The 27,711-nt window shown below is 45.2% G+C and overlaps 3 protein-coding genes across 7 annotated transcripts; 1 reads left to right on the top strand and 2 right to left on the bottom strand.

Annotated features, from left to right (window-relative positions):
- Positions 1–131: 131 nt before the first annotated feature.
- Positions 132–13,376, top strand: UBE2Z (ubiquitin conjugating enzyme E2 Z). The gene is made up of 7 exons (XM_040536360.1): positions 132–675; positions 2,405–2,477; positions 4,293–4,480; positions 6,354–6,465; positions 7,072–7,184; positions 7,713–7,803; positions 10,854–13,376. Exons 1-7 carry the CDS (start codon positions 341–343, stop codon positions 11,022–11,024), a joined length of 1,083 nt encoding a protein of 360 aa, XP_040392294.1. The 5' UTR covers positions 132–340; the 3' UTR covers positions 11,025–13,376.
- Positions 13,377–13,661: 285 nt separating this feature from the next.
- On the bottom strand, positions 13,662–18,436 carry SNF8 (SNF8 subunit of ESCRT-II). 3 transcript variants are annotated; one of them, XM_040536361.1, is made up of 8 exons: positions 18,317–18,436; positions 18,042–18,092; positions 17,439–17,577; positions 17,002–17,106; positions 15,364–15,436; positions 14,624–14,765; positions 14,327–14,401; positions 13,662–13,902 (listed from the first exon to the last, which is right to left on the bottom strand). In XM_040536361.1, exons 1-8 carry the CDS (start codon positions 18,368–18,370, stop codon positions 13,765–13,767), a joined length of 777 nt encoding a protein of 258 aa, XP_040392295.1. In that variant the 5' UTR covers positions 18,371–18,436; the 3' UTR covers positions 13,662–13,764. The 3 variants fall into 3 exon arrangements, with proteins under 3 accessions (XP_040392295.1, XP_040392296.1, XP_040392297.1); XM_040536362.1 differs by lacking the exon at positions 17,439–17,577 and having other exon boundaries at positions 18,005–18,092; XM_040536363.1 differs by lacking the exon at positions 18,317–18,436 and having other exon boundaries at positions 18,005–18,090.
- Positions 18,437–18,900: 464 nt separating this feature from the next.
- Positions 18,901–27,675, bottom strand: LOC121059484 (gastric inhibitory polypeptide). Of its 3 annotated transcripts, XM_040536364.1 has the most exons (7): positions 27,471–27,675; positions 26,972–27,157; positions 24,774–24,901; positions 23,566–23,712; positions 23,087–23,218; positions 20,150–20,242; positions 18,901–19,124 (listed from the first exon to the last, which is right to left on the bottom strand). In XM_040536364.1, the coding sequence occupies exons 3-7, from the start codon at positions 24,845–24,847 to the stop codon at positions 19,115–19,117; spliced, it is 456 nt and encodes a 151-aa protein (XP_040392298.1). In that variant the 5' UTR covers positions 24,848–24,901; positions 26,972–27,157; positions 27,471–27,675; the 3' UTR covers positions 18,901–19,114. The 3 variants fall into 3 exon arrangements, with proteins under 3 accessions (XP_040392298.1, XP_040392299.1, XP_040392300.1); XM_040536365.1 differs by having other exon boundaries at positions 26,972–27,675; XM_040536366.1 differs by having other exon boundaries at positions 18,901–21,005; positions 27,471–27,670.
- Positions 27,676–27,711: the final 36 nt, after the last annotated feature.

Below are 27,711 nucleotides of genomic sequence, written 5' to 3'. Positions count from 1 at the left end.
TCGCGCTGCTGGCGGTGGGAGCTCGCGGCCTCCGGGGGCGGCGGGCCCGGGCTGTGCGGGGAGGCCGCCGCCGCCGCCGCCGCCCGGTAGAGGGCGCATTGCCCGCGCCGGTCCGCTCTGCCCTGCGGGGAGGAGGAGGCGTCTCCGCGGAAGGGCGCTCTGGCGCCAGAGGGAGACTCTATGGTTGCTCGGGGGAGCCTGCGCTGGTAGCGGGAGGGGGGCCCGGGGGAGGTGACGCTCTGGCCGGCGAGCGGCGGAGGCGCGAGGGGGCGGCCCCTCCGGCCGGACGACTCGTTGGTGCCGAGTCCCGGAAGCGGCGTTCCCCGAGGCCGGGCGCGGAATGGCGGAGAGTCCGGCCGCCGAGGAGGCGGCCCCGGCCCCGGCCGCGGTGCTGGCGGCAGGCGGTGGCAGCGGCACCTCGGCCGGCCCCGGCCCCGGCGGCGGCGCGGGGAGCCCCGGCGTCTTCATCCCTGCCGAGCTGTGGGCGGCCGCGGGCTTCGGCGCTGCGCCGGCGAGCGCCGGCGTCGCCCCGGGGAGCGGCGGAGCCCCCATCGCCGCCGCGGCCGCAGCCGCGGGCGCCGCGCTCCTCACGCATTCCGCCTTCTGGGACCCCACAGTCAGCGGCGACTGGGACAGCGAGCGGCCCAGCCCGGCCTGCCTCCTGCGGATCAAACGGTGAGAGCAGCCGTGGCCCAGCGGCGCCGGTTCCCGCGGCGCCCTGGGGGTGGTCCCGGCCCTCGCCCTCTGACGGCCCAGCGGGGCGCCGTGGAACCCCCGCCCCCAGGGAGCCGGGCCCCGTAACGCGGCGGAACCGTTGGGCTCGCGGCCGGTGCCCACGGGTCGCCGGTAACTGTCCTCCGGGCCTCGCCGACCCCTCCCCGCTGGGCCCGGGGACAGGTCCCGGGGCTCGCCCTGTTGGGGCGTGGGGCAGCCCCTGGTCAGCGCCGTGCCCGGGGGCTTTCTTGAGCGCAGGCCCCGGGCCTGTATTCGCCCAGGTGCTCGGACGAGGACAGCTCTCGTGTCTCACCTGCCCTGGAGCCGCAGAACCCTGTACCTCCATCCAGGACAGCTTTCTTCTGCTGCTCTCGCTGGTGCCTGTGGCTGCTAAGCGCTGTGGCGCATTGCCCAAATCCTGCCCTTGGGATCAGTGGCTGCTTCTTCAAGATGCTGTTAAATGGGGAGGGGAGCAGGCTTCTCTCCCAGTCCCCATCAGCAGTCAAGTGGAGTTTTGCAAGACGTTTATCCTAAACCTGCCAGTAGTGATGCTCTTTCCTGGTGGTGCCCACCTAGTTGTCTGCTCCCACTCTTTAAATAATCATCTAGTTAAATCTGGTGTGTTGATAGCCTTTGATATTATGAGCAACGTGGTCTTTTATTGTTAGAAATACTGGCAGTGTTTCAACAAGCTCTTCCTCTTCCTTCAGAGCAAGTATTGCTGCCTGCCAGGCTCTTGCTCATCCTTGTTCCGTTGCCTGTTCTAGAGCTTGTATAATGTCTTCCAAAGATGGCACCAGGTGTTTTGTCAGTTTCCGATCCAAATGCCAAAAACACTAACTTCATATTGTTAGGTAGGAAGGCAAAACTCTCCTGTTGCTCTCACACTTGTTTTTGTTCTTGCCCTAAACCTCTCTGAACTGTGGTTGCTTCCTGGACGGGAAGGTCTAGTGATAGCTTGTCCTGGAGCTCGGTGCAGCTCTGATTATGGGGGGAACCTCTTGGCAATAAAAGGTGGTGGGTGTCATTCAGTCAATCTGTAAACTACGCAGAACTGTACGGAATTTGTTATTTTTCAGTTCATTTAGTCCAGGAAAAACAAGGGCATTGTGATTAAGTTGCATGTATATACGCATCCTCATAATGCTTGAACCCATTGTTTGATTAAAACCAAATTTGACAGAGCAGTTATATTCTCAAAGACAATTGAGTCACTGTATGTTTGGGGAAAACAAGTGACTGGGTATACAAAAGACAGTCTGAGTGTGGAGAGGGAAAACATGGGGAGGGAAAGTTGACTGTTAAGCAACAAAATTCACCTGAGAGAAGTTTTATGTGCTTACCTTAGGAGAAGTTTATGGTTGAAGTTTTATATGCTGGAGTTGATCCGTGGTAAAACACAAGGCAGCAGGTAGTCAAGGTGCTCTTGGTCTGATGCCTTGCTTATTGACTGATTGAATGCTCCTTGTACTCTTGAACTGCCTCAGCTATTGTTTAGAATAAGTTAAGAGAACTCAGCCAGAAAACAGACTAAAGAAAAAGAACATCTTTTACTTTGAGTTACAGGTTTCCATCTTTAAAATCTGTCCATTTGCATCCTTACACAGATTTGTCATCTAGAACATTCTGTGCATCGAGGGCTGATGAACGCCAAGGGAAATCCTGACTAATTTCTGTTTCCTTTGTTCAGGGATATCATGTCCATTTACAAGGAACCACCACCAGGAATGTTTGTTGTGCCTGATCCCCATGACATGACCAAGGTGAGAGAAGATTTGGAACTGCTTCAGGTTCATGCTCTTCTGCATGTTGCTGTTGACAGCCGCTCTAAAGATTCTCCCAAGTAGAGTATTTCTGTAGTATTTTGGGAGAAGTCAGGGTGAATCTTGTAAGAGCACAATGCACCTCCAGTTTTCTTGGTGATATTGAGATGGGCTGCATTTTAAATGGGAGGAGGCTATCAAGGAAACTGGCTTTGTGGAGAGAGAACATCACAGGAATCTGAGAAGTTTCCACAGATAAAGCCAGCACTGTTTTGTGGCCCTATGAACTCTAGTGGAGTGCTGTTCCAGCTTGTTTTATTCTACTGATGTTTGAAAACAATCAATGGAGCATCTCAAAGAAGAGATTTGCTCTGTGGAAAACTGTCAGCCATGGGGGATTTCTTGAGGAGTTGGAAATGAGAAGCACCTATCAGTTGCAGACAGTGCTGGAGTATCTGTAACCCACCTGTGTAAGGTGGAGATGTTTAACTGTTGTGAACTGGTAATGGGATTTGTCTCTGAGCCCAGATCCCGTCCTGCTGTGGAGCTGCCTGCCTGGTTCTCACGGGTACCAGGATCTCGTGCAAGTCTGACCTGCACAGCCACTTCCACCAGATTGCCTCTAGTGCACCTATGCCCTAGGGGCAGGCATGTCTATGGCCTCTCCTGCCCCAGTTCTTCCCCTCCTGGCTGCCTGGCTCTAGGGGGTTTCCAGAACTGGGAATTTCCCATTAAGTCTGAGGGAGTGCAGTGATCTGGGAGGGTGAGGTTGCTCAAACAGTGTTCGTAATCCAGTGCATTCCTTGGCTGGTGCTACCCTTTCTCCAGCCAATGTCACCTCATCTGGCTGTGCTGTTTTCTGAGAAAGTTGTGTGTGTGTGCATGTGGGGTTGCTTTTGGTTTCTCTGTTGTGCACTTCTCCCACCCCGCCCTGACAAACTTGGTACTCCCCTGATTCCCCCAGTGTAAGCACCTCCTGGCTTAGGGCTCTTGGATTTTTGGAGATAGCACAAAGGGAGGGTCTTTGCACAGACAACAACTACCTCAGGCATTTAGCTGTAGTTCTGGCTTCCCTTGGCTTGGAAGCCGCAAGTGCCGAAATGCCCTTCAGTGGAAATGCAGGTTTGTAGAACACCAGCCTTGGGGCTTTTAACTGAAATCCTAGGCTAAGTAAGAGGATCATTTAAGGAAGATTGCTTGGATCACTTTGGGAGGATTGAAAGGGAGAAAACTTTCATAATAGTCCAGTGGGAGAAGATTTCCTGGTACACTATTGAGATTTTTGAGGGTAATTAGCATGACGAGGATAGGGTCTTAACTTCAGATCCTGGCAGAGGATTTAACTGGTTACAATACGACCAAATCAGCACAAGACAATAAAATTGAGGAATGTTCCAGTTTTGGCAGAAATTCTGACGTTTTCTTTCTAAAATTAGCTATATTTTTTTTTCATATTTGAAATCTTTTTTTTTCTTTTTTAAAGCAGAGCTTACCAGCTGAACTGTGATCTGTTCTGGTTTGAGCTGTGTAGAGATGTATGGGAGGCAGCTGTTGTGGACTCTGGCCAAACCTCACGTTAGAAACTTGCTTTGCACATTGAGTGTGGCAGAGGGGAGAGAAGTGCGCAGCAGTGGCTCCCTCTAATGAGGGAAGGAGGGAGGGTTAAGTATGGCCTGTGTATGGTGTGTGCTTGTGGAAGATGCTGCATCCATACTGCTGCCTGGGTGGAGGTTTCTTGCCTTCCGTTGGCTTTGTTGAGGATTTGAGGGTGCTGCAGTTTTGAAGTGGTGCGCAAGATGGGCTTTTGTTTTCCAGATTCATGCATTGATCACAGGCCCATTTGACACGCCTTATGAAGGGGGTTTCTTCTTGTTCCTGTTTCGCTGTCCTCCAGATTATCCTATCCACCCACCAAGGGTCAAACTGATGACAACAGGAAATAACACAGTGAGGTTTAACCCCAACTTCTACCGCAATGGGAAAGTCTGCCTGAGTATTCTAGGGTAAGAAGAGACTTTGGCTGTTTTGGTGGGAAACCAGGAGGTAGCTGCAGGTAGTATTCTGCCTCATGCATCTTTTTCAATGCACTGTGCCCTGATCTTGCCCCAGATGTGTTTGATGCACACTTATGCTTCTGTAAAACCATGTGCTAGATCAGAGTCATAAAGCAGCCCAAATTCCTCTGAAATAAGAGTCTAATTTGTCTTTAAAAGAGCCTGAGAATGGAGAAAGGGAAGCATGGAGTTCAGTGGACACTGCTACTTTTCTTCTTCCCCATGCAAAGTCTTGGCCCGAGCACTGTGTTTCTTCTGCTCTTGCGCTTTGCAACCTGATCCTTAATGCTGTCTGAATGTAGGTTTTTGCGGTTTTAATTTCCTCTCTCCATGTGGGTTTAAAAATAAATAAATAAGATTAAAAGCCACTAAGAACTTCCTTGAGAGCCATTTGACTGCTCTGGGCTTCCACCTACATGTACGTGGGGCTGAGTGGTGGGTGTAATGATTTGCAAGCGCTGCTCCCATGCTGCCTGTTCAAACAGGCTCCACTGCTGCAAATGCTTGTTACTCACCTACTTAATTTTTAAACATGTGAAAGTCCTGTTTGATTCAGTGGCTCTTAGGGCTCTACCAGAGGAACTGTGGCCATAGTGTGATATTCCTAATGCCAGCTGTGACAGTTTCATCTGCCAATAAAGAAAGATTTTTGCTGAGACTCTGGACTGGTGCAGCTGGGGTGTTAGTGTCCCTTTTCTTTGGCTGCAGACAGATACAGGCAGCTAGGTGTCGAAGGGGCAGTGGTAGCTTGAATTGCTGTAGGAATTTTATCAAACAAAATCTGAGCATTGATGCAGTTTATAACGTTGCCTTTGCTGGGATTGTTTCTGCAGTTCTCTGCATGTGCCCCTTAAACGAAAGCTGGTCCAAGTAGCTGATACTTGTCAGCTGATAGTTAATGGTCCAGGGCTGGGTGAGAGAGACAGTGTGCTGGGAAACATCTCACTGTATGAGGTTTCTGATCCAATAAGCTGGATGCCAATGCCTGTGAGGCACTAAGGTGTGTCAGGCACATCTGTACCTCGGGGGTGTGAAGGCCCAGCAACTTCCATGCAAGCTGCATTGTTGCGCATGCAGTGTAGCCCTGTCTTGAAGAGTGAATAAAGAGTCTCAGCCTTGGCAGAAATGGGAAGCTGTGAATGAAAGGATTTAGGAAGAGCATATATGGGTCAGTACATCCTTGTTCAGCTCACAGGGAAACAAGTCTGTATCTGGAACTAGGATATTAAGGGCAAGCAGCAGAACAGCTTTTCCTGATCATGTTTGTCTATGCAGTTTTTTGCTACCTTGTATGTATTAAACAGGTACCTCGTTCTTACAGCAGAGCATCCATTAGTGTTTTTGGTGGCAGACTTTGTGCTGAATGTCTGCATTACAAACTGCAAAAGTGATGGTCTTGTTCAAGTCTTCAGAGTTAGATTTCAGTTCTTAAGAGTTGCAGGTTTTGATTTATTGTAGTGCTGGTAGGATGTGTTGCTTCAGGGTGCTGTGCGAGATGATAGCCATAGCTTTAAAGTGCCCTGTAAGGTGTTTGGAAATGTTACTTTTGCTCAGCTCACATGTGGTGCCCTATGCATGTTGGCAGCAAAGTTCACCAGCCTCCTGCAAGCTAGCATACTCATCTGGTTGAGAAAATAAACTACCTTCAACCTGAAAACTTTCTTAGTGTCCAGTGCTTTGTATATCAGTAGCAGCTGTTGGTTTTCCTGTCATATTTCTGTAAGCTATAGAGGTAGTTTCACAAGCTTGGTAGTTGGAGGGACGGTGGTCACTTGGCTGGTCCTGCGTTGTTAATTGATGCTCTTCTGTTTTGATGCCTCAGCACTTGGACCGGGCCTGCGTGGAGCCCAGCACAGAGTATCTCTTCAGTCCTCATCTCCATCCAATCTCTGATGACTGAGAACCCCTATCACAATGAACCCGGCTTTGAGCAGGTGAGACCTGAAGGTGGATCATCTCTGGTTCTGCAGCTATTTGTCTCTTCACTCTACACCTTGCTCCTGGTGGCAAATTCTGCTCTGGAAATGGGGGAGAAAACCAGGTTATGTCACGTGGCTCCTTTCCACTTTGCTTTGCCTCTAGTCAGATCTTGAGGAGAAGTTGCAACCCAGCTCTGGACTGGAGGCTGCTTAGCTCTTGTATGTGTTAAGTAACAGAAGAACAAGAGGCATTCAAGAAGTGGCTGAGGAGTTGGGATGGCTTTTCATTTCTCTGCTATGTGACTCCTAATACAGCTTCCTTGAGATATAATGTCATGCAGGAAACAAACTGCTCAGGTTTTTATGTCTCCAGGATCCAAGAGAGGCAGGTTGCTGTGCTAACTTTATCAGCTGTCTGTCTCCACAGCTGTGTGAGTCCAAGGCTCTTTAGACATGGGAAATCTTGCCAGCTTTTCATTTGCAGTGTAAGTTAGCTCAGTGTACGCAAAACAGACAATGCTGTAGTGGGTTCTTGCCTTAGTGAAATTCATCGGGCCCATGAGAGAGATACAAAGAATCGTTCCAGTCACATGGACTTACTGGCCCAAATTCTGTTTCCAGGAGAGGCACCCTGGGGACAGCAAGAACTATAATGAGTGTATTCGGCATGAGACCATCCGAGTAGCAGTATGTGACATGCTGGAAGGAAAGTGTCCCTGTCCTGAGCCACTACGGTATGGAAAAGAGGCAGGGAGGGAACATAAGAAAGTGGGTGTGGGGAAGCAGGTTAAAGTTCTCTGGTTGCCCTTCCTGAGAGCTGCTACAGGAAAGAGCAAGTCTTTAACTCATCCTGGTCCAGTGAAGAGTGGTTTTGTTTCTTTTGAAATGGATGGCTGCATCTATGTGTTGCCCAGGAGCTGTACATTGACAAAGGCTGTGTTACTGTGCACAGTGGCTGCATCCTCTGACTTGTTTGAGGATCAATGTGCCTTCTCTTAGAGGAAAAAAAAAATCTGAGGGAGAGAAAAGCAAAGCTGTTGTGGAACCACATGCAGAATCTGTTCAGCTACAGTAGCAGTGCTGTATTTTGTTTTGTTCTGTGTCCTGCCTCGCTGTATCCAGTTAGTTGTCTGGGATGCCCTGTGTGGGTTGAGCTGTGCTGATTACATGGACTGCTGCTCAGTGGGATGGTGCAACCCTGGATGATGTGACCATTGTAACACTGTCATTTTCTGTTGACTGTTTGCTCTGATTGTGTTCAGGGGTGTAATGGAGAAATCCTTCATGGAATACTACGACTTTTATGAAGGGGTGTGCAAAGAGAGACTTTATCTCCAAGGTCAGACAATGCAGGTGGGTGGCAGACAATTTTCTTGTTGATTCAAAATTTTGATTCAAAATACCTAAAGTCACTTGTAGTTAGTGACAGACAATTGCAATGGGTGATGTGCAACAACTAAATGTGTGTGGGGTGGATTTGGACCTTTTTCTATCAACTGTACATTTCAACTTTGAATTAACCATGGAACTTGAGACCTGAGACATTCCTGTGAATAAAAAGCTACCTTTCCCAAGTCCAGCATAGGCACACAGTGTTTTCAAGGCTGTTAGATTTCTTTCATTGCTGAACCTGGGTCACTCTCAAGGCAAGCAGGTGGTGCTTTGAGCAGTGGAATCAGTACAGTTTGCTTTCATGTGGATTTGGGGTTAAGGAGGGAAGGCACGTGTAGGTTATCCAGTGCTGGTGGCAACTGAACTCTATTGCAGCATTCCCCTGTTGAGACACTGGTGGGATTTCTTTTCCTGAGGTGTCATTGCTCATACAGTAGATAAGAACTTTTCTCTGACACTCCTTGTTCTCTCAGATGAGGTTGAAAGTGGCTGGCTGGCTGAGACAAAAGTTCCTGGAGGAGGAAGGAGTGGGGGAACAGTGACAATATGGCAGACACATATAGACAGGTTGAACAAAGAAGCTTATTTCTGCAGGGAAGTACATTTTAAAGAATAGGTTGCCAAGTTATTTGCATATGAACACGTACGTCTTCCTCCCTCATCAGGCACCTCTTGTTTGACTCATTGAGAAATTACATTGTTAAGAAAAGATAGAGGTGATTGGTTTAATGATCTAGTGTCTCTAAAGATACTTCTTTCCTGTAAGTACCATCATTGACCGTTTAATTCATGAATTGAAAGCACTCCTAAAATAGGAGAGTTCATGTCTGAAGTGAGAAATTCCCATAAGGAAGATCTGTGACAGACATACCTACAGAGAGTGCTGTACAGAGAGGCTGCAGTTTGTTGAGGGTAGAGGATTGTCAGGTGTGGCCAACTCTTCTTTATTCTTCAAGGATCCAGGGCTCAGTTGCTTTCTCCATGGGTTTACGAAGAACACTGTGACCTGGAACTGTGTTGTGCTCAGTTCCCAGAGGTAGTGACTGCCTTGGTCTGTTTTCTGCTTGCTTGTAAATAGTAGTACAGGAAGTATGAACACAACATGCCGGAGAGATGCCATTGTTGTCTTCGTTACCCTATATTTAAAATAAAGTCACTCCATGTTCAGTATCAGTTTAGTACTTGCCAAATGTGCTGCCTGGTTAACTCTGGAGCTGCATGTTGGCTTGCACCAAAGAACTGCATCAGATGGGACAGGGTAAATTCCACCACCACCTTATATAGCCCTGGCAACGTGTCTTTAACCAGGAATAGGGTTAAAAGCAAAAAGTATTAAAGCAGCTGGGTGCCTTGATTTAAAATGACAATAGCAATGCTTTAATTTGGAAAGGGTCTGTAGCACTAATATAAAGTGTGGTCAAGTCTTTGGCCTCTGGATTTTAGAGGCTTTCATTTGTAATATTTTCCTGCCTCCTGGAAGTGAGCATGAGACCCGATCTTTGAAGTAGATATGGTTTCAGAAAGGGTGAATTGTGCCTGAGTGATCTGATGTCCTACAGTGAAATCACTGCATTGGTGGGTAAGGAAGAGTTAATGAGGTAATCTACTTTGACTTCTGTAAGGCCTTTGACATGGTCCCATGCAACATCCTTGTCTCTCAGTTGGAGAGATGGATTTGATGGATGGTGTATTCACTGGATAAGGAATTGGCTGGATGGCTGCATACAAAGAGTTACAGTCAGCAGCTCAATATCCGGATGGAGACCAGTGATAAGTGGTGGCTCTCAGGGCTCCATATTGGTACTGGTACTGTTAAATATCTTTATCAATGACAGTGTGACTGAGTGCACCCTCAGCGAGTTTGCAGGTAACATAAGGGAGGCTGAGTGGTGCAGTTCACATGCTGGAGGAGAGGGATACCATCTAGAGGGACTTTGACAGGCTTGAGAGGTGGACCCATGTGAATCTCATAAAGTTCAACAAGGCAACGTGCACGGGTTGAGGCAATCACTAGTATCAGTACAGACTGGGTGGTGATAAATGGATTGAGCAGCCCAGTGGAGAAGGACTTGGGGATATTGGTGGATGAAAAATTGTACGTGAGCTGGCAATGTGTGCCTGCAGGCCAGAAAGCCAATTGTATCCTGAGCTACATAAAAAGAAGTGTGGCCAGCAGGTTGAGGGAAGTGATTCTCCCCCTCTACTCTGCTCTCATGAGACCCCACCTGGAGTACTACATTAAGCTCTGGGGCCCCCAGCAGAAGAAAAATATGGACTTGTTAGAGCAGATTCAGAGGAGAGCCACAAAAAAAATGAGAGGGCTGGAACACTTCTCCCATGAAGAAAGGCTGAGTTGGGGTTGTTTAGCCTTGAGAAGTCTCAGGGGAGACCACATTGTGACCTTTTAATACTTGAGGGGTTATAAGAAAGATGTAGAGAGACTTTTTACCAGCGCTTGTAGTGGTAGGACAAGGGGTAATGGTTTTAAAATAAAAGAGGGTAGATTTAGATTAGGCATAAGGAAGAAATTCTTTACTAAGAGGGTGGTGAGGCACTGGAACACATTGTCCGGAGAAGTTGTGGGTGCTCCATCCTTGCAAGTGTTCAAGGCCAGGTTGGACGGTCTAATGAAAGATGTTGCTGCCCATGGCAGGGAGGTTGGAACTAGGTGATCTTTAAAAGTAACTTCCAATCCAAACCATTTTATGATTCTATGAAATAGTTTACTTCTTCAAGCCTGCTAGGAGAAATCCACTTCATATCTGCTTGGCCTTTTATCTGTCTTTGAAGTTTGCTTGGGTTTGTAAGGTTTCCCAAAAGACTCCAAACAGAAAATACCTGCAGTCTTCAACCTCTACCATGACACTGTTTAGAGGCCTCTTGGTCATATGACAGGATTTAACCTTTAACTATTTGTTTGTTGCCCAGTTACTGTACAGCTTTCTTATTTCTACTTCTTGCCAGAATGACAAAGGTCTATATTAATATATTTATCTATGGCTTCCTTCCAGGATCCTTTTGGTGAAAAACGAGGCCACTTTGACTATCAATCCCTATTAGTCCGTTTGCAAGGAATTCGGCAGAAGGTGCAAGAGAAACATCAGCAGGAGAATACAGAAATAGACTCTGAGAGCAGCTCCTCTGAGACAGAGACAGACACTCAAAGTTGCTCCAAAGCTTAGAGCTGTGTTACCAATGGAGAGGCCAAGCTGTGGGAATGTTGTCTTCACACTAGAGTACCCCTGACAGACTCAACAACCAAACCAATGCCAGAGTGGAGAAAACTACAGGATATCTTCTTCCGTCTCCTTTTACTGCTCTGGTGGATAATGTTGAATGAGAAGACTTCATGCTAGACAAAGCCAAGCTTGTGACAGGCTACTCTTAAAAGGTACTTACTCTGATAGAAAGCCGGAGCATGTGGCATCAGGTTATTTTTTGAAAATATCTACACTGGTTATTTTTTTTGTCTCCATTTGATTAAAGAACGAGATCTAGACTGCGACTCCTCTTTACAGCTTTTCTGTTCCTAGACAGTGAGCCCTTCCCTGGGGCCACGCTGAATACAGAGCTGTAGCGGTGGGAGCGCTCTGTTGAGTCTGGGGTGTGACGGGGCCCAGGCACTACGTGCCTGGATGAAACCTTTTTCTGCAGGTTGGGAGAGATGGAGCCTCTCTGCTCTGTTGAGCCCATCTACCTAATGTCTTTCTTCTAGATGCTGTTCTAGACAGACCAAAGATAAAGAGCAGTGGTGGAATCTGGGCTCCTTTCTGAAGGCTTTACACAAGCCGTGGGTGACTTTGTCCACTGAGACTTTAGGCACAAAGGGTAGGATGAAAAGTGGAAGCTGCAAGAATCCATAAATTGAGTGCAGATGTGTTCATCCTGGTGTTTTGGGGAAGGGAGAGTGAGAAAAACATTGGTTCAGAGATGGGGGGGGGGGTCACTAAAAATAAGTCTAGTTTGTCTATATCTTTCAGGTTTTGATTTGAATTTAGTATTCTAGAAATATTTTATTCTGGCTGCTCTGTTTGGAGCTGTTCCTTAACTGAAGTACTTCTCAGTTTCCACCTCTCTAGTCAGTGTAATATTTTATTTTCCTCCGCCGTTCTTTACTACCACCTCACTCCCCACTGCTACCTTGATCCATCAGATTGAAATGCTAGAATAAGGGGCAACTCTAGCTAAGGAAGCCACTGTTTCTGGGTGGAGCTTTTCAGAGGTGTACACCTAGTTACTGACTGAAATTCCTTTGCCAAACTTGGCTGAGTGCAAGCTAGACAAGTGTTGTAAAGTTAACACTTCAGTGCTTTGAATGTTTTAGACAGCAGCTTTTTACTGTGAGGGGCAAGCCTGTCAGAGAAGTATCTGCTAGCTGCGAGTACAGTTACATGAAAGATGTATTCAATGCAACTTGGGTGGAGAAGAAATACAAAGTTTCTTCAGGTAAAAGATCCTGGTGATGATTGATTGCAGCAGTAAAATGTTTCATTGATAAATAGCTTAATCTACTTGTTTTCATAGGAGCTTTGATAGAAGGCAAAGTTGCACATTGTCCTAGGCCCTTTCCTTAAACACCTTCCACCAGTGTGGCTCTGTTTCAGACTCCCAGTGGTGGTGGGAGAACGTCCAATGGTCATCCTTGTGTTTTGTTTTTAAAAAAAAAACACAACCATAGAAGAAGGGGCCAGAAAACCCCTGCCATGCAATGTACAAAAAGGCAATGTCCCATACATCACTGAATTACTTAATTATTTTCAGTCTCCGATTTATATCAACTTGTGTAGAAGTCAGAAGCCTGCACACTACTCCTTAAGCAGCTCTGAAAAGCTGAAAGGTGGAAACATTTCTGAACTGTAAGTGTGCCATTTAACAACTTGGGAACCTTTCCCTTTTAGCAAGCAACACCCCCTGGGTCTGTCATTGGTACGAGTCTGACTTAAACCCTGTCTTCCCTCAAGGGAAAGCTAAACTTACATAGGACTCACTCAACACATACACCAGGTGAGAGTAAATGAAGCTGTGTTCACCTTGAAATAAGGTCTCAGGAGGCAGCAGGATCTCCTGGGAAGTCATGAGCTGTATGCTACTCTTCCGCCTCTGTAATTCCATTGTAAATGTCACGTTGTTTGTCACCATTCAGTAGCATTGTGGATAGAGCTGTGACTCTGCTGCCTTTTAAAGGCAGAGCTGGTTCTGAAATCTGTTTGTGATGCATGTGGCGTTACCATCCACTGATACAACAAAACAAGAAAATGCCTTATTGTGGACACTATTCACATAACTAGCATGTGGCTGTAAAAGAGAAGTATTAGTTTTATAGCTCTAATGTTGTCTGTCCTACCATTTCTGAATGTTTCCATTTCAAAAGTGACAATCCTCAAATGACTGCTCTAGGCAGAGATGTTTTAGCAACAGATTTTTAGACCTAATTGAGTTGAAATATATGCACAAGAGTCACTCTAAGATACCTTGTTTATATACTATTGTACATAAGATTTTTTTTGTGCAATAAAGTTTGTTTTGGCAGAATCTAGACTGTGGTACTCCTTAGTGAAACAAAGGCTCATTCACAGAGCAGAGGACTACAAAACAGTTTCTAAGATGCTTTGGAAATGTCACTGCTGGCTCTGAGATTCATTAGACAGTCACATATGCATCCTCTGAGACTGCAGTTGCAATAGCAGCTTATGTATTTTTTCTCTTGCTGTGACAAGGTAATTAGTGTTTGTAACAGTAAGTGGTATTTCAATTCACAACAGAGGAGAAAATCCAAAGGTAAGCAAGTATGAATTAGTCCTATTAAACTTCTCAATCTAGACATTTTTTAAAAAAATTTATTTCAAATCCATTGTACCTGTGTTTTAGGTGATATGCAAGTAACCTCACAAGAAGAATTATATACACGCATGGAACACTTAGTCAAGGTATTGCCTCCTTAGCTTCCTCTGGAGTGATCTCCTGAGAGTACAGCTCTGTAAAGAGAGCAGGCAGCCAGTACTGAGGTTCTCCTGCTGCCTGCGTATCCAGCCAGGCCATTCCTTCCTTCAGCAAGTGTTCCTATTCAAACAGAGCAGAAACTGTGAGTAAAACTTAACTAAATGGCTGAGAAGCCATTCACAGGCCTCATCCCACATTTATTGTAGTGTAATGGAGTGTGCAGAACTCAAAATTTTTACTCATCTTGAGCAGGGAAAGATACAGTTTGGACATCCAGTCAAATCTACCCTGCATGTTTATGCAGGACCTGAGCTAACAAAATTCAAGTTTTAACCAACACTAGTGAAGCCACAGGAATATCTACAACTCCTGAGACTCCACTGTCTTTAACCTATGTTTAAGTAGTACATACCCTGCCTCAGGTCTATCACCTCTGCATGCTATGATAACACATCCTCACCATAGTGTACGCAGCTGTGCTGCAGGAACAGCCACTCTACCCTGTCACTGAACTCCACTGTGCACAAGAGACCTTCATACGTACCAGTATTTGCTTTGCACGTTCCATCTCCCATTTCAGACTGGACCTGATCTCATTGACTGTTACATAGCCCTTTTTCTGGAATGAGAGAGAAAAATACTGTGTGCTTATAGTCAATATTTAAGTCCATAGTTCAGATGCACATGGACAATTTTGCCTACAGGTCTGATCTAATCATAGCACAAGTTCTAGATTCACATTCATGCTGGAATTTGCACTTTCTACACCATGCTTTCCCTGTCGTGGAAGTAATAAGATTCTTTCAGGGTGGTTGTACTTTAAAATCGCTTGGATCAATACCTCTGCCAGCTGCAAGACAACTGTGTGATCCATGTTCAGTTCAGCTGGTACAGACTGGACCAGATATGTTCCACCAACAGGGATAATCCCAAAGCCATTTCCCAAGACCTTCAGTTTCTTGATTGCACGAAGGAGATCATCCCTGAAAAGCAAGGGTTAATACAAGGCTTTAAACTAAGAGAGCCTCTCTCAAACTGCATCCTCAATTCTGTAAATGAGAAGAAGCTATAAGCTATAGCAAGTGGCTACTTGCTGCAATTTCAGGTAATCAACAGCCAAGAATTTCTTTTAGTGTGCATATCTTTGCCCCTCTACAGAAGTGCAGATTTTCATTAGAGACATTTGTAGCATCTAAGCTGCAAGTGCTAAATTTAAGATTCAGCCCAACTTACTAATTATGGTGAGTTGTGTCCTAACATTGATTTCTGTAAGGGCATGTATTGGTCCCTTCCTTATAGCTCAGACCACAGCAGCTTCAGCAGACTGTGACAGTAAGAGAGCTGGATTTGCAGGGAACTAGTCCTCTCCAGCTCAAGACAACAGTTCTTCATGCTTTAGTGCTCACGCTTGCTTTTTGAAATATTTAAGTCATTAACTACAGAGCATGTGTAAGTGGCTCAATTGCTAGAATTTGGAGTCCGATTAACAGCAGCAACTTCAAGCCTAGTTGAGATCGGTCACCCTCTTTTCTTCTACAAATGCTACTTGATTCTACCCTCCTGTAATATCCAGACACTCACTGGCTTACTTCCTGAGCAAACTTCCCTCTTCCCTTCAGCACTTGTTGATGAAGTTCTTCTAGTGTTATCAGACCTAGGAGTTAACAAAAGGGGACAGGAAAACATTACTATACAGAAAGAAAACTACTCCAGCACAAGTAGTAAAGGCTCCTTTGTGTGTTTACCACTGAATCACTCCTGCCTTACATTATACAAGTGGGTTCTTCGTTGTTCCCCGTTTCAAGCCTTGGATGAGATAAGCATCTAGTCACTTCTGTTCCTACAATTAATATGCAGCACTCTGGTGTTGCCTTCTTCCACAAACTTATCAGACAGAGTTTCAATTGGCTTTGCTGTAGCCCACTCTTGGTCTCCGATTGCCCTTTTGGAGTGAAGAACACCTAGTATATTTTCATTAGGCACTTACCACTAGTAATCGTAGAATCATTAAGGTTGGAAAAGACCTCCAAGATCATCTGGTCCAACCATCCCCCTACCACCAATGTCACCCACTAAACCATGTCCCTAAGCGCCAGGTCCAACCTTTCTTGAACACCCCCAGGGACGGTGACTCCACCACCTCCCTGGGCAACCCGTCCCAATGCCTAGCCACTCTTTCAGAGAAGAAATGTCTCCTAATTTCCAACCTCAACCTCCCCTAGCACAACTTGAGGCCATTCCCTCTAGTGCTATCATTAGGTATCTGCGAGAAGAGGCTGACCCCCAGCTCCCTATAACTTCCTTTCAGGTACTTGCAGAGAACAGTAAGGTCTTCCTGAGCCTCCTCTTCTGCAGGCTAAACAACCCCAGTTCCCACAGCCGCTCTTCATAAGACTTGTATCCAGGCCTTTCACCAGCTTCATAGCCCTTCTCTGGCCATGCTCCAGGGCCTCGATGTCCTTCTTGTAGTGAGGGGCCCAAAACTGAACACAGTACTCAGTACTCTGGTGCGGCCTCACAAGAGTCAAGTACAGGGGGACAATCACCTCCCTGGTCCTGATGGCTACGCTATTCCTGATAGAAGCCAGGATGCCGTTGGCCTTCTTGGCCACCTGGGCACACTGCCGGATCACGTTCAAGCAAGCGTCAACCAGCACCCCCAGGTCCTTTTCCTCTGCACAGCTTTCAAGCCACTCTGCCTCAAGCCTGTAGCACTACATGGGGTTGTTGTGGCCAAAGTGCAGGACCCAGCACTTAGCCATTTTGAACCTCACCCCATCCTGTCCAGGTTCCTCTGCAGGGCCTTCCTCCCCTCCGACACATCGACACTAACTCTTCTGGATATTGCTGTGATCCTTTAGAGACAGTCTTACTGCCAGTCTCAAAGCAGTAACTTACTGGTTTTGTACTCCTTCCAGATTGTCATTTATCACTGTCTCCCTTCCCACCGTACCAGGAATTACAGTTTTGTTACCTAGGAAGGGCACAGTTGGTTGATTTCTGTAGAAATCAATGAAGCTAGGTGACTACCAGTGGCACAGTGATAAAATGTTGTAGAAACAAAACAAGGGTTTTCAGGGGTGCAAGGAAGACAGAACCATCAGCTCCATATTCTGTGAAATCTAGTAAAGAACACTATGCTGAGTGATGCAACTCATTTTCTACGTGGACAAGGAATACTCCCATTCTCCTAGAAAACAGACACAGCGCGATCCTCACCTCCATTCCTGTGTTTCAGAGCCAGGCAAACTTCAATAATCTGCACACCCAATTCATAGTAAAAGTCTCCAACTCCCAGCATTTCTGACCAGAATCCTTTACCGGCTGTGAAGCAAGAAAAGGGGAAAGTGATTGGACCACTGGCAAAAACATCTTCCTTAATAGTTACTGGTACGAAGCAGCCTGCTCACAAACCTCACTGTGAGGACTCAGATGCCTCAGTGAAGAGTCTCCATTTTGGTCATCTCCACCTCTTTTGCTACCCTTTAAAGTAAATAGCACCTACAGGCATATTACACCAATTCACAAACCCCAAGAATCAAAATACCATTAGCTTTCCTCAAGGACAACTTCCACCAGCTCCACTAAGAACTGTTTACAACAGAAGAACAGTAAAACAAATCTTTAGTCATTAACCCCTGGTGCCTGCTCCTCACATGCCAGAGGATCCACTCCAATTGTTGCACACATATCCTGGAACTGGACCCGGAACTCTGGGCTTTTACGAATCTCTTGCTTGTGTTTGCTGGCAAACTCCTCCAAGTTGGTTTTAAACATGTCCAGCTGCTTAGACATCTGGAAGAGAATTACAGAAAAGTATTTCTGTCTTAACACTTATTTAACACATTTTTTGGTGATCACAGACCCCATAATGCACTAAGTGGACACAGTCCTAAAGCAGCAGTCAAGATTCAGACATGCTGCTCACCCTGTACGAATGGCACCAGTGGACTCAAATAGCAGGAAACAAGAAAAAAATGCTTGATACAATTCACATGTGTACGCTTTAACACTGAATATAAACCAATATCAAACAAGAGTGGAGAGAAGACAAGGCTATTCTAAACCCATAGTTGGGCTCAGAAGGACGGCAACAGATATTCTGTGCCGTGCATGGCACAGAAACAACCCCACAGAACGGAGATGTTTCGGAGGTGACGGGAAGGGAGGCAGAACCCAAAGCAGGACACAAAACGAAGCTCAGGTCTGAGGCTGGGCTCACCACCACAAGTCACGCCACGGCAGGGGGGATCTCCCACCTGGGCCAACTGGTCTTCGGCCAGGACCGTCCCTCGCTCCTTGTACTTTGCCTGCAGGAAGAAAACAGGGCGCTGGGGACAGCGCCGGGAAACGGGCGAACAAACCCCAGACCGGAGGAGGCGGCGCTCCTTAAGGACGCGTGAATCAGAAGGACCCACGGCCCCGGGCAAGCGAGGAAGCTACCAGAGGGCACCCTGCGCTCCCGCCACGACCTCCCTCCGCGGACCGGCACCCCACACACCCGTCCCGGCCGCGGGCCCCGCCGCCCCCTCACCTCCGCCAGCTTTTTCTTAGCGACGGCGCCCGCGCCCACGCCCCGCCGGTGCATCGCGGCCCCTCCGCCGGCCGCGCACCTGCCGACGTCACCTCCCCGCGACGCGCGGCGCTGGCGCAGGGCGGGGGCGGGGCCTGTACGGCTCCGCTTCGCGGAGGGGCCCGGGCATGACCGGGGGCTCGGGCCCCGCCGGGCGGCGGGTGCCCCCGGGCTGGGGCAGAGCTTCTGCTTATGCGGCCGGGGCCCCGCTGCGGGAGGAGCCCGGGGGGTGGTCAGGCCCCCGGCGTGCGGGGAGCCCCTGTGAGGGCGTGCCCGCCCCGTGCAGGGGGGCGCTAGGAGGGGGGGGGCTCCTGCGGCCGGTGTTGTGCCGGGGCAGCCCTCGGGCAGGGCTTGTGCCTGCGCAGCCCGGGATGAACTTCATCCCGCCCCCCCGCCGTTTCCGGAATCTCCAGGCGGCGGCAGGCCCGGCCTGCCGACAAACTGCGCTCGGGCTCGTACCGCGTTACGGCTCCGGCAGCTGCAGGCCGAATTCACCGACCCGCACAATGCAACGCGTGTCGTGACCCTTATGAGCCTTGCTTGGAATGACGTCTTTTTTTAAAAAGTAATTTAGTAACGTTTTATAGCCCATCCCCAAATGAAGTCTTAACTAAATCTTATTTCAGCTTCAGGCTAAAATCTTTATTTCTTACATTGGCAAAGTGGACAATATGCATAGAACAGAATGAACATAGAATATCTTCCTCCGTAGTGAGTCCGTCGATAGAGTGGAGAGCTCCTTGAGACAGGGTCCTGGAGTTACACAGTCCTAATGAAGCAGAAGCGGGAGAGAAAAGCATAAATCCCTGTGGGACCACACTTAACCCATTTTAATTTGGTTTCTACGTGAAACAAAGCATAAGTTATTGGCTTCTTTACCCACCAGTCCCCTCTGATACCTTGGAAATCCATTCTGATAGCAGGACAGACGTCTCAAAGTTAGTAAGCATCTAATAGCAAGTATCTACAGCTTTTGAGAAAAAATCAGCAACTGGTTAGGAGATAAATGCTTTTTTTATTATTATTTTATTTCCCCCTCTGCGGGAAAGGCTGCAGGATGAGCTCAAAAGTTAATTGTTTTCTCTGGCTTGCTTGCTTGCTGGCCACTTAGTTCACATTGTCTGACCAAGCTGCATGGAATTGGCTGTAGCACAGAGCTGCCTTTTATTTTCAGCCTATTTGTGGCCAGTTCATCCTTTTTCATTCTTGTCTAACTTTTGCCATTAGCATAAATAGCTCTTCTCTCTGTTTCTTTTTTTCCTTTTTTTTTTTTTTTTTTTTAAATAGATGGTGACTTTGTTTCTCTCAGCCTTCATTTTACTAGAGCCCCTAAGATGGGCTCTCCATTTCCTTGAGCCTTCTCAGGACCTTCCCCTGGACATTTTGCATCCCAATTTCTTGTTGTATTTCTTTCTGAATGTCTTTCATACTTAGGTATGTTGAGTAGAAAAAGAAAAGTATTTTCTGTAAGTGGTTAGATGAACATCTAATTTTCTCATAAAAATAGGGAAAAGAATTTACTAACCTGCCTTCTCTAGACAGTCATAACTTGAAATTTGTCCATCCCCCAGTTTATCATATCAGTGATTTGAAGATTCTCTTGCAGAGCCAAACTCTGGCCAAAGCTCTTAACTCTCCAATGAAATTCAGCTGAGCTACACCATGTGAGCACTCAACAGCTATCAAAAGATGAGCATTGCATCAAGCACCTTTGGGGCAAAACCTTTGTACAGTGCTGGAATGGGATCTGAAGGGATGTTTTTAACAACAGGAACAGGTAGAACAACCACTCACGTTGGTCTGCAGAGGTCAATCGACATTAGCCATGTCAGAAACTCCTGGTTCAAAACATCTTTCAAATCTTCTGAACCTTCCAGAGAAGTAAAACTGCAAGAAATGTGCCATGCCATAAAGACAGAAGAAAGGAAAACATCCAAATGTGTATATAACAATCTTATCCCAATTGCATCGAGTTCACAGGTATATTTTATTTTCCTTGTCGTCTAATACCTTTGACTTAGTGCGTTGCTTGTCATCTTGTCAATCCTACCAACTTTTCGCTTTTTCTTTCCCTGTTCTTGGGAAATGAGACTGTTCTGCAACATTATCAGTGACAGTGGGGAGGAACTGAGGGATGAGCTGATTTAAGGAAAGAAAGCCAGGAGGATTTCTTTCTCTCTTTCTGGGTTTCAGTTGGGCATGATTCAAATTAGACACCTCAGGCTCTTGTCTCAGTTCATCTTTCTTCTTTGTTCACCACTTCCTATCTCCACAGCCAAGAGGATTCATTTTCTTCTTCTCTTATTTTTCAGTACTGTGTAATTCTTAACTAAATTTATTTGTATATATATAAAAAACTTTTTAAATCTTAAAAGGGAGTCTTTCGTCCCTCTATATTCTGAAACAGCCACGTACAAATCTCTGCCTCCCAGCCTAGATCAAGGATTAGTTAACTAAAAAGGTCTGAATCCATATGGCATTTTCTTCATTATCTTTTCCTCCAGGCACCACTTAGATTTTTGACAAGGTTAGTCATTTGCTCCTTAACAAAAGTCCTTCTGCTGCCTCCTGGGCAGTGCAGTAGAGCCATGGACTAGGAGAGACAGTTTGAAGGAAAGGACACTATGCTCTTAGTAACTGTTTTTCTGTTCTGTAAAATAGAAGTGCCAGTGAAGAAGAGTGAATAAACGTACATCTTGGTGGCTGGGGGGGTGTTCCCCTAAGCATAGCAAAACAACAACACAACAACAAAAAAACAACAGAACCTATTTTGACATGATGAGATCCTGCTACAGAACACTGCTTTGATCTTGATCAGTCTGGGATATCTAGCACTGAATGTGTCTGTCAGGCTTAGGAGATGAGAAGGAACAGTCCTGTACCACCCCCCGCCCCTCCCATGCCCCATGTCCTCTCTTAAACCCAGCAGGCATCAAAACAAAGGCAGAGTGAAGCAGCATCTATGCCCCGAGCTCACAAAGGGAAGCCTTTGTTTCTGAGAAGGACCTTTTCACCCCACAAATTGTGTTTTTTATTTGCAATTAAGGAGATTAGGGGAAACACTGCATTTTTTAAAAAATATTATTATTAAATGAGGCTAATCAAGCTGATTAATCTCTAGCACCAAAGGTGTGTGTGTCATTCTCCCTCTCCTTCCCTCCCCCCCAATCCTATGTAAGAACAGGTTAGAAAAATATCTGTCAGGAGTAGTTTAGAGCAAGCTGATCCTGCCTTGTAGGAGAGGTCAGACTAAATGACCTTTTGAGATCCCACAAAGCCCTTGTTTCTTTGATTCTGCATTTTCAGTATGACTAGCAATTCTCAATGTCTGATTTTCTGGGTGCTTGGCCTTAACACCTCTGTGAACCATAACAGTGCTCATTTCCCCCACCCCTGGGTCATCCCCTGCACCTTTGTTTCTAAAGCAGTTTTCATGCAAAGGCTGTAAAAGACAACAAATGCCCCCAGATTCTTGTTCTGGGTGACTGTCCATGACTCCCTGTAAGTTAGAGGTTTCATTCTCTTATCAAGAGACACTAGAATTGTGCCTGAAGGATGTGAGCTATGTGCAGTAAGTGCCTGTTTTCCTTCCTGACACAATTTTGGGACTAATCAGCAACAACCTGTTCGGTTTTGTAAAATCCCCTTCATGTTAAAGAAAGGAAATGTTTCCCTCATTTGTTGGCTTTTTTTTTTTTTCCTTTTTTTAATAGAAAGTGCCCAAGAACAGATTTTTGTTTCGACTCAAGTGTCTAACCTTCTTTTTGAACATTTGCGACATGAGGTAAGATTGGGGGGCAGTGAAACACGCTATTGACAGGCCGTGGATATGCTGACACAGCACAAAGCTGTGCAACACAGAGATGGCACTCTCAGCCAGATGGCTTGGGAAATGAAGGTACTAGCTGGAACAAGAGAGAGCACCATATGGACTAAGTTACCTTCCTGAGAGGTACCTTTTAAGAACTAGATTGCATCGCCATCATTCCTGTAACCAGTGTAGATACATCTGAATAAAACTGCAAGTGTCTCCAATGACATAGATCAAAAACAAACTGGGGAATTCCTTGAGTCACTCGGGCATCTCTCCTGCATAATTTCACATTTAGATCTCATGCTTTTCATAGTAAGAGTTTGTAGCAATGATACAATGGAATAACTGTTTTGTTTATTTTTGCCCTGTGGGACGATTTGATCAAATCAAAAAAGTTTTGCAGGAATGTATCAGTTTCATCCCAATTTTCACTGGAAAGTTTTCTTTTGTCAGGGTTTTGAATAGAATGGAATGGTTTTATTAGGTCAAAGCACTTCAGTTTAACTTCTCCATTACTGTAGTGTTAGTATGTTGCAGGAATGGATGTGCTTCAGCCCTGTCAAAAGACAGCACTTTGACTTTTTTAAAGTGCTGGGCTTTGATGAGGCTGTTCTGATACTTCCAAAGGAAAAAAAAAAAAAAAAAAAACCTCAATCCTTTCTATTTTTGAAGTATGTATTTTGTGAGAAATTGTAAAGTTTTAGAAGCTTTTTTGTATTTGTTATTTTTGTCACTCATGAGACAATTGCAAAATATGGAATTCCCTTTTGAAACAGAAGTCGTTTTGTTTTCCTGTGCTGACAGTGTTATCACCAATTCCTGCCCTAAAACATCCCTTCAAAAATTGAACACTTGGGGACCTCATCCCTCCCTTGGGGACCAGACTTCGTCCTTATTTCCTATTCTGCCAATCTCACCTCTGATTTTTCTTGTTTTTTAGAAGCCAAGCAAAGAAGTCTTTGGCTTCATGGTTGCGCAGGTCCAAGCTTTGGCCATTCACAGCTGATACTTGTGGCTCAGCTTCTCTCTTGTATGTCTCAATGACGTTGCTGAAAAGGCAAAAATGGGAAGAAAGACATCGGCTTGAGATGCCACAAGAGGGTGCTGAAATGCTGCTTTTCCACAAAACCCAACTCCTTCCCACTCCATCTACCAAGCATACAGAGAAGAAGGCAGTGTTGGATAGAGAGAAGGATAGTTGTGCTGTGTGTTGACAGACAAAAAACGCTTCAAGGACTTAGGAAAAAAAAAAAAAAAAAGGAAAAGAAAGTCCCCTGAGAATCACTGCTGCAGTCCAAGGAAAATATCCTCAGCTCTACAGTATTCTGTAGCCATCAGTTGCCTGACAACAGCTGTCAGTTCAAATCATGGGAGCGTTGAAAGTCTATGTACTTACTCGCTTTTCTTCTCTCGCCTGGCTAGCAACCATTCCACAAAGTTCTTCTTCAGCATGTTATCCATTGTGCGGCTGTAATCACTTGCCAGGGTGGCCTCAGAGTAGCGTTTTTGCACTGGTCTGGCACTGGGAGTCCTTATACTTATGCTACAGTAAGAGTACAGATAGAGTGATTCTTGCTCAGACAAGAAGCAAACACTATGCAGAATTTTGCTTGGGTTGCATGGGATTGCCCATGCATCCCCTAAGGTCAGCAAAGTTTTGTGACCACTTTTAATTCTTTTTTAGCACAGGTGATTGTTCCTGCATTGTAAAGTGAAGAGTTAACTAGAGAAGGAGCTAGCAATCTCCTCATCCATTTTTCTGGCTGCTAACACATTTGCAGCTCACATTTGACTTCTCAGGAGGAGATGAACTTGGGATATTTGCTGACGTCAGGAGTCAGAGTAGCTTTCCTGCCATAGCCTGATGGATATAGACTTTGACTAAGTGCTAAGACACTGAGTATACAGATTCCCTTCTCTAGTGAGCTGCACACATAAGGCCAAGGGAACCTCTTCCTGTGTCCTCAAGAGCCTGAGGGGTGGACAGCAGGAGACAAGGTCCAGAACTTGAAGCCAGTGCTGGTCTGACAGTGTAGACGTACTTGGTGGCTAGCTAAGTTAGCAAAGGATATCAAGGCTGATCTTTTTTTAGTGTTATTATCTGGAATTGCAGCAACTCTTGCTGCTCTAATAGGGTTTCTTTTAGATCTTCTCATGTGGTAGTTGGAAGTTTTGTGGCAGAAATCAGAGGAAGAGATGGAAAGTCTTTATGTACCTGCTTTATATAACTGGTCACATTTTCAGAAGCTTTGAAATATCAAATGCCCCCTAGCCTTATTCATGGGAGACAATTACATTTTGTTTCTAGTTCCCAGCCAACCTTCACTTCCTGGTTGCCTTCCAGCTTGTTACTCCCAACCTGGAGCAATGTAGTTTTTAGGGAAAACTTGGGAGTTCTTGGCTCTGGTTCAAAGGCTTTAATTTGAGACCTCTCTTATCATTTGCTCATCTCTGTATGCTTTGCTGTCTTTCTATTATCCAAGAGCTACCTCAGGACTCATGTTCTCACCTATTTACCAAGATGCCAAGGGAAATAGTCTACTTGCCTCCAGTAGGAAGCTGGAAAAGGCTCAAAATACATTGTGGGTTTTCCAAAACACTTACCCTGAGACGTTCTCTTCCATCAAAACAAAGCTCAAAGAAGCAAAAAGCAGAGAAAGAACTTTCAAAGACATCATTTTCTTGGCTGATTTCTCTGTTCAAAAGCAGAGGGCAATCCAGATGCTTGGCCCCTGGGATACATAAGTGACATGACAGTGAACCCAAGGAGATGGGCAATGGTTAGGCATGTGCCTGCACTTGTAAACATGTTTCTTTCCTTGTCCTTGTGCTTGGAACAGCCTTCTCCAACCTACAAAGCTCTCCTTTGCCATTCACAGTTAAGTTACTCTTTCAATAACAATGCTCTTTCACCACAGTGGTGTCTATTAACATCTGTTCCCTATACTTTTATTGCAACCATCAAATTAATTGTGATTTGCCCATTCGTGGAGGCGAGGACATTGTATTGTTCCACATTTACAAGCTGACCCTGTGGGTACCTCATTGTGTTTTAAGGGCCAATTCAATCTTAAGTATGTGAATGAGAATGCACGTTGGATCAGGCAATTCAAGAGCAAACAGGAGTTACATCATATCCTGCTTATCCCATACTGCAGTTCTGCAGGATTTAGCAGCCTGATCTAATTCCTGTGAAACTTTCTGTAGGGATGGATAATGCCTTATGTCGGGACTGGTGCCAGAGTCAGTGAATATCTGTTATGAAAAATATCTCAGGATAGTGACGGGATCAAATTCCAAGATTTATTAGTTTCAAGCTGTTCCTAGTCCTCATGTCCACAGTTCAGCTCAGTAGACCTTGGACATTTGAGCTCTTAATAACTATTCCAGCTCTGCAAACTCTGTACAAAAATGGTTTTGATCAAGGCTCATGGATGTATTTTATTGTCTCTCACCTCACTCTTTGTTATCAATATTTCTGGAATCTGCATTGCACTGGAGAACTACTGTTAACAGGAATAATATAGTAACAAAAAGAAGTCTAGATCAGGACTTAGGTATCCCGTCCTTCAAAAATTCATTCATACATTAGTGAAACTTTACTCATAAGTAGCAATTTGCATTCTTACAACTGCCCAATTATTATTTTGGAGAAAACAAGAATTTGTAAGTTTGGATGTTGTTCATAACTGAGGCTTTTTTGTTTGTTTGTTTGTTTCTGGAAAACTGTGACTTTTTTACAAATGTTTTGGCCTATATATAGGCTGAATATTAAATGTGTTACATTATCTCAGAGATATCAAATTGAGAGGAATACTTTTAAAAGCAAAGGTGTTATATATTGAACAGTGACAAAACCCCTGAAATATTTACAGCTAAAGCAGTAAGAGGCAAATAGTTACAGAGTGTATTAATAGGAAAAGTAGGTTTCGTTATACAAAAAGCCAAAGAGTATTTTAAATGACAGTTGAGAAAAGTGTCATGATTAAACAAGTTTTCCCTCTTATTTGCTATTCATTACATATATCACTGTAGTTATGATGATGAATCTGAAAATAGCTAAGTCATTCAAGAATATTGTTCTGCTTAAGATAATTATTTATGAAAGTAGGAGAGGATATATATTGTACCCTTAATTTTAAGAAAGGGTAGCACTTATTCTCTGCAGAATTTATCTAAGCAGCAAGGAAAAACAGTCTGCATTTTTGGAGATTGTAGAGAAACCATTCCTGAATTAATACAAGACCCCTTTGCCTGTATGATACTCAAATAAAGCTCAGTTAGTCCCGCCTGGAGTGTCGTTTACTGCTAACTGTCATTACACTGTTTTGATTTTACAATTTGACTCCTTCACAAAAGGAAGAGTAGTATCTACTTGTGGGATCTTTACTACATGAAGGTCTTCAAATCCCCTGTGCAATACCGTCTGCTTTGGAAGAAGAGTTATCCCTGTTTTATTCATAGCTAAAAGGATACAAAAAGCAGCCAAGAACCAATTTCTCATCATTTCCCTGTGTAGAATATGTTTAAAGGGGCAGATCCCAGCCTGAGACTTGCCATGTACTGAATCCTCCTCTGAAATAACGGTCTTTCCCTTTACAACACGATGTGTACTGCTATAGTTCTTTTCCACCAAACCTATCAAGAAAATTGCTAGTCTTACACCACTTCAGGAAAAACTCAGCCGAAGGTACAGCTTGTTCCTACTCTGCTATAGATACTGTCTGACACTGTCAAGCACTGCTCACTCTCATCTTAGGAAAAAGAATAAAAAAAATATAGACTGATATAGAGCTTCTTACCTTTCTACTCCACTGAGGCTGCTCAGAAGATTTCAACCAGTTCTAGTGCTCAGAGGAGATCCTTCAGAGCCTTTATAAACATTAGCAGTGTGGGACCAAACCCACTTCCATGAGGTAAACAGGAAATCAAGCACCTACTCAAAGTAGCTCAAGCCCACTTAGATCTGCTTCATTAGGTCCATTGACCTGCAGAGCAGGAAAATAACCTTTAAAAATATGTTTACATTAATGGTAATTACACATTAGTATATCGCAAAATCAAGAATGAATGTGTATTGTGGACATAATGCATATGGTATTGATCTAAACCTTAATTCCACATAACACCTCCTTCCCCAGCAAAAGTTTTATTAATATCCATCTCTTCTTTTGAGAAGCACGAGAATCATCTTAGAGAGATCCAGTTTGCTGCTTCTCTCTCTTAAAATTCAAATAAATTTGCTAAAACCACGAGCTTCAATTGTTATTTTTGTCATCATCAGCATTGAGTCTGGGCAACCTGACTGTGGTCTGCAACCTCCTTGTGCAAACCTAGATACTGAAAGCAGTATCTATCCCCTAAAATTTGCAATCTAAGAGGACAAAATTTGGGATGGATAGCAGCAGACAGGAAACTATTAGGAAATAGTGAGGCAGCATTGGTTAACGAGATGAATGGTGGTGGCACAGCAGCAGCTTATATGGGATCAAGGATGGCAGCTAAGTTAGCCTGAAGCACAGCAACTATTTTGACTCCTGTC

Source organism: Cygnus olor, chromosome 25 (assembly GCF_009769625.2).
Source record: "Cygnus olor isolate bCygOlo1 chromosome 25, bCygOlo1.pri.v2, whole genome shotgun sequence".
In the NCBI taxonomy this organism is placed as follows: domain Eukaryota; kingdom Metazoa; phylum Chordata; class Aves; order Anseriformes; family Anatidae; genus Cygnus; species Cygnus olor.
The sequence above is the reverse complement of the archived record's forward strand: the minus strand, read 5'-3'. Positions and strand labels throughout refer to the sequence as shown.

Coding starts and splice junctions, on each gene's coding strand:
- UBE2Z (XM_040536360.1), top strand. CDS start 341: ATGGCGGAGAGTCCGGCCGCCGAGGAGGCGGCCCCGGCCCCGGCCGCG. Junction 676..2,404: donor TGCCTCCTGCGGATCAAACG/GTGAGAGCAGCC, acceptor TCCTTTGTTCAG/GGATATCATGTCCATTTACA. Junction 7,804..10,853: donor TCCAAGGTCAGACAATGCAG/GTGGGTGGCAGA, acceptor GCTTCCTTCCAG/GATCCTTTTGGTGAAAAACG.
- SNF8 (XM_040536361.1), bottom strand. CDS start 18,370: ATGCACCGGCGGGGCGTGGGCGCGGGCGCCGTCGCTAAGAAAAAGCTG. Junction 14,766..15,363: donor TTTGCTCAGGAAGTAAGCCA/GTGAGTGTCTGG, acceptor CTTGCTTTTCAG/GGATGATCTCCTTCGTGCAA. Junction 13,903..14,326: donor AACGTGCAAAGCAAATACTG/GTACGTATGAAG, acceptor CTGTTTGAATAG/GAACACTTGCTGAAGGAAGG.
- LOC121059484 (XM_040536365.1), bottom strand. CDS start 24,847: ATGATGTCTTTGAAAGTTCTTTCTCTGCTTTTTGCTTCTTTGAGCTTT. Junction 23,219..23,565: donor AGGCGAGAGAAGAAAAGCGA/GTAAGTACATAG, acceptor TTGCCTTTTCAG/CAACGTCATTGAGACATACA. Junction 20,243..23,086: donor AAAAACAAGAAAAATCAGAG/GTGAGATTGGCA, acceptor CATTTCTTGCAG/TTTTACTTCTCTGGAAGGTT.